Consider the following 5,583-nt stretch of genomic DNA (forward strand, 5'->3'; position numbering starts at 1 on the left):
TGGAAGGGCGACCCCAAAATTGGTGAATATTGGATAAACTGATGTGCATGTGCTTGAATGCATCATTATGTCCTTTATGTCATTTATAGAATTGATTTTAAACTTTTAATGTTTTGTTTTTAAAGCTCTTAACGGCCTCGCCCCATCATATTTATCTGAGCTTTTAACAGTCCGCAATCCTGGTAGAGCTCTGAGGTCAACAAATCAATTTTTGCTGGAAGTGCCCAGGTCAAAATACAAACACTGGGGTGACCGAGCCTTTTCTGTCGCTGCCCCCAGGCTCTGGAATAAGCTCCCCGTTGAGCTGCATCTTATTTCTGACCTGGGCCTCTTCAAATCTAGGCTAAAAACCTACTTATTTAGGATTCCTTTTAATACCCAGTAGTATGATGACACTTTTATCTTATTTGATTTTGTTGTATTTTAGTGCTTTCACTGTTCTTTTATTGTTTTTATTGTTTTTCGTCTCTTTATTTATTACCTGTTGTAAAGCACTTTGGTACATCGTAAGGATTGTCTGCAAAGGGCTGTAGAAATAAAGTACATTTACATTTACATACATTAACATTATGTAAAACAATCCCCAGAGCCATCAGTCACAAGGGCTCTTATTCTTGATTAACTAACACTTTTACTTTTAACCATTTTTGTCCATTTTGAGAATAATTCTTCTGTGCTTTTACCGAAGGATTTTAAATGGAAGCTCATCACGGATGATTTTTATTGTTAATTATTACTCAAGCGAAGAAACTGTGCACTTCTTTCAGCATTGTTGCAAGGACTCAATATTTCATAAGATTTTGTATTAGCGTCCATGTAATATGTGAGGATGGACTGATTTCCTAAATCTAAGTTTAGGTATTTAAATAATACACATAACTTGAATACAGTGAGTAAAGTTAAAGTCATAGCTCAAACTGTTATTTGAGATTTAAAATTTTTGGAGGCGGGGTGGCGCCATTTTCTGTGTTCATGTTCAAATGTTGCACCGATGATATTTGCCATTCAGCTTTTTCTATAAAATATTTATGCTTTTATTATAAACATAATAGTAAACATGCATTATACATGTTTTCTATTATGCACAACTGTATAACTTTTATATGTTACTTCTTTAAAAGTCGGAGTCCTTTTCACATATGCTGGCAAGAGTGTTCAGGTGGTGAGCAACAATGTTTTTACTGATCACTGTTATAGCTAACCTGGTTCTCACGCAGATGGATGTTTCTCATCCATCTGGAATTTTGTCGGTTGCCTAGCTGTTCTCTGCTGTGAGTAGGCGGGGGTTGTATTCAAAAACCTCTCGAACCTGATTGGAGAATTCAATGTGTGTGTCACGTACTACTTCGACCAATCATATCGAAAGCGGACGTGACGCGTTGGAGCGCGACCAGTCTCTCGGTCTGTGGTGGAAAATAAACAAAACACAACAGCAGCGAGCAAAGCAGGAGCTAGCAGCAGCTAATCTGTTAACACCCCGCCCCACGATTGTGATTGGATCTAGGCATAGAGGCGGGCCCGTTTATGGGGTAACCGAAGACTTCGGGCTCAACAAGGCGGGCCCAGACCCTCGTGCGAGCTCACGAAGTGTAACGAAGATGCACGAAGCACGAAGGGTCTGCGTGAGAGCCAGGCTATGTTATAGCTGCACTCAAGTCAAAAGCAGGCAAATCTTGTCTTAGATATAGACACTAATGTCACAAGACCAATAAAGATAAATATGACTTGTGGTCATCTTCGTCTTGGTGCATAAACACAGGAGCTGCATCGGTTTTTCAGATATTGACCCTTTAAGCCACGAGACAGTCCTACACATTAGTTTCTTGTAATATTTGAAGACTGTTGTCTAAGACGTGTGAAGAAGTCTGTAATGATTAATACACGTAAAGGAGTTGAGTGCAAAGACAATTTCTGTATGGTCAGTAATCTTTGGTGTTCCTGTGATTTTTCCGAACACTAAGTTAACCTCCAGTTTTTGGGATTTCTGCTATAGGGAACAGAATGAATCCTACAGCTGAATTCAGGTTTGGCACGTGCTGCTGAGAATATGTGTTAACTATTTAGTTTGCATAACCTCTTTGGGCTAAATTAGAAGTGTAAGAGATGACTACGAGAGTTTGTATCCCCCTCTGGGATTATGGAAAGGATTTGTATGTCATACTCCACAGTTCAGAAGTGAAAGAGCGGAGTAGAACGGAGTTGTTTGTGAAAAAGCCACTTCTCAACTTAGCTTCTAAACACACGTCTAAGCATAAATTTGGAGTTAATCAAGAACATTTAGGACTGTTAGTGTATTGGACTTTCTCTGACAGTTCAGGGGTCCAAAAAGCACCTGGCTTCTTGTTGCAATGCAACCAAAATATACCTTGCTAATTTGAACAGTGTATTGGAAATACACACAGTCAGTGTACTCTCTTATTTGTCAAACTAAAAGTTAGTTACAGTTGTTGTTTTTTTCTGTTTTCCTTTTCCAACATTCGTGAATGACATCAGAAAATCTAACGGAGATTAAATTTCACACTATAACAGTAAAGTTTGGAGAAAATCCCCCTCTTAACGATTCCAAGAATGAGAATCTTTGTTCTTGAAAGTCTACTCAGCGACAGCCTGTACGTGCACTTTTAAGTCTGCATGTGGAATCCATTAGGATTTCGCAACATAGATCTTGACTGATTAAAAACAGAGGACCATGAGGCAACCAATCAAAGATGTAATAGTAATGTATTGAAATAGTAAGATTTAATAATAAATGTGCATTTAGGTATTTGCAAAGGATAATTAGATATTTAATGTTTTCCTGCAAAACATGAGCATCATCAACTGTAGAATTCACAAAGATGACTTTGGGAGGGCATGTGGGGCACTCGGTTTTAATAGCAAGCATACATACAGCATGACATCATCTTCATTGCTGTTAAGCAGATGCATATCCATCCATATATTCACTGAGTCATGTGCTCCTAATGCTGGATGAGCTTTTGAGGTCATTAAAATAGGAAAACACAGTCGTTAAAAGCCGCACCCATTAATCAAAAGTAAATTCAATTATCGTGTGAAGAAAACATAAGCCAAATGTAAGCTACATTGTTTCCACACGGATGTCAGTTTTACATGAGTGATTGTAGTTTCTCCAAATCTTTACTATCTCTGTGAAAGAATTTTCCACCTTTGCGCCCAAGTATGACATCACCAACCAACTCCAGATCAAACAACCTTTATTCTCCACTGGCATATACATGGCACTCGTCACTGGGCGCAAGCAGTGTTTGCCATGGTTAGGTTAAGGCAGAGGGCAGGCACTGCGGGCAGGGTGGGGATAGGAGGCAGGTGAGGATCCTGCTCAGCTGGTTCCAGCTGTAGGAGGAGGGGCAGGAGGTTCTGGAGCGGGATCAGGTTCTGGGCCGGGACCAGGAGCAGGAGCAGGCTCGGGAACAATGAAACAGCCCCTCTTGTGCCACTGCATGTCCCTCACACGTCGGACAGACTGGATCTGTGGTGCAGGGGCCTCCCAGTCGTTCCAGTGCTTGAAATCTCCTCGCTCGAAGATGAACTGCCGACCCCTGTAGCCTGGGTACATGTAGCCAACCCATCTGGAAGAAGAGCATATTCTCAGACTAAAGCAACAAAACAGCTTGGAAGCTGTGTAAATAGAAACATTGCCAGGAACAATGTGTGATGCGGATGAAATAGAGATGGAGGAGGAATCTTACGTTCCATTAAGAGCCTTGACACTTGCTACACGATCCTGAAAACCGTGGCTCCACAAACTTGGAACATCATCATCTACGATCTCCATCTTTCTGCCAGTATATCCAGGGTTTTCGTACAGGTGCAGCTTGTGTTCAGCACTATCCTGTAGAGGAAAAACAGACACATATATACTTCCAGGTCCTTCATACTTATTCAGCTCATGTCAACGTAGTGAAATAATGTTTTGTGAAGTTTAGGAAGACTCATGACACAAATCCTACAGAATTTATTTTTGTGTCTGCTATAATTTGTAGCATCTGTACAGTTTCACAATAAAGAGAAGACACCCACCACATTTAGTGGCCTTAGAGACAAGAGGGAGTAGCTGCTCTGACTGTTAGTCCATGTGTCCCAGCGTGGATACTCGCCCTTCTCCAGAATAAACTGCTCCCCTGTGAACCCCTGACGATCGTAACCCACCCAGCTGAGAAGAGGAGGGAAGAAAAAGGTTTACTTCAACGATAGGACCAACTGGCACGGCTGAATAATTTCTGAGAATGAAAAGCAACATCACTCACGGTCCTGAGTCAACAATCATAGAGCCGACCTTCTCCAGCTCCTTCTCTGTCACATCTTTACACTCTGCAGAAAACTCTGCCTTGCAGCCCTGAAAGTTTTCAAACTCAAACAGCACCACCTATATCACAGAGAAAGACCCGCATTTTACCCAAGTACCCACAATTATATCTAAGAGAATGGCCTCCATTAAGAAGCCCAAAGTGATGATACAGGCAGAGAAAAAGCATTTAAATGTGCCAAGAGAAAAAAGACTGTAATCGCTGTTTAAAACTCTTAAGAGGTGCACTTTTGTGCCTGTATAAGCATGAATCTGAGAGCACTTAATCCCCAATCAAATCAGGTTTTCATCTCTTTTGACAGAAGGTTGTTAGAGCACCTTATACGAGGCTCCAGCTCCACCCTGGCTCTTCCCAGCAGCCAGCTGCTCGGAGGCGCTCTGCTGCTCCGACATCCTCCTGATCCACTGCTCTGCCACTTTTTGGCAGCAGCACACACACAGACAAAGCACCATCCATCATGCATGTACACACAGGCAGCAATATAGACAGAAGAAAAACTTAATGTCACAGTTGCAAAATATTTCTCAAATGAGAATATTAGGATTGTGATAATTCTTATAGAACATAGCACTGATTTCCCAAACAACCTATTAGCATTATAACCGATTATGTCCATGATAGGGTTAAGTAACTATCCACGATACAAAACCCCCCCGAAACCTGTCTTCACTGTTGTAGCACCATCTAGCTCCATCGCACAGGAGTTAATACACCACTTTACCGATTCCTATGTGTCCAGAATAAGGCTTTTACCTGGGTATGCCTGCAAGGAAGTGGTAGTGTCCCTCTTTTTCGGTACCACTTGGTGTTTGGTGGGGTTGAACCATTAGAGGGGAGGCACATGGGGGGTATTTATGGTTTATTTCTGGCCACAACAGCAGAAAACGGGGAGCTGTTGATACAGCAAGTCTGTCGCTCACATTGTGTCCGTAACGCTGCCTCTCAATAGGCAGCTGTGTTGGCACACGCTGCCATGCCCGTCCGCCAGGCTGCCAGCGATCACTGTGTTTGGGCACAGGGGGAGAGAGCCAAGAGGATTCAGCAAACAGGCCTGCTCAGCACAAACACACACTCTCTCAGACTACACTCAATCTCAAACCACACCATTGTTTCTCATTCCTTTCAATTTCACCCTGTACACTTTGCACGGCAGTTGCTTCTTAGACTCTCATTAGATTCCATAATGAGGTTTATTTTAGCTCCCTAAAAATCACAATAAAATTCACAGGGCAATAACATACTGGAGGCTGCTGAC

General features: G+C 42.0%; 1 protein-coding gene across 1 annotated transcript; it reads right to left on the reverse strand.

The window, feature by feature from the left end:
- Positions 1–3,143: 3,143 nt before the first annotated feature.
- LOC142382963 (beta-crystallin B3-like) lies at positions 3,144–5,154 on the reverse strand. Its single transcript, XM_075469088.1, has 6 exons — positions 5,082–5,154; positions 4,646–4,743; positions 4,269–4,387; positions 4,042–4,174; positions 3,711–3,853; positions 3,144–3,590 (listed from the first exon to the last, which is right to left on the reverse strand). The coding sequence occupies exons 2-6, from the start codon at positions 4,718–4,720 to the stop codon at positions 3,341–3,343; spliced, it is 720 nt and encodes a 239-aa protein (XP_075325203.1). The 5' UTR covers positions 4,721–4,743; positions 5,082–5,154; the 3' UTR covers positions 3,144–3,340.
- Positions 5,155–5,583: the final 429 nt, after the last annotated feature.

This window comes from Odontesthes bonariensis, chromosome 6 (assembly GCF_027942865.1).
Source record: "Odontesthes bonariensis isolate fOdoBon6 chromosome 6, fOdoBon6.hap1, whole genome shotgun sequence".
NCBI lineage: Eukaryota > Metazoa > Chordata > Actinopteri > Atheriniformes > Atherinopsidae > Odontesthes > Odontesthes bonariensis.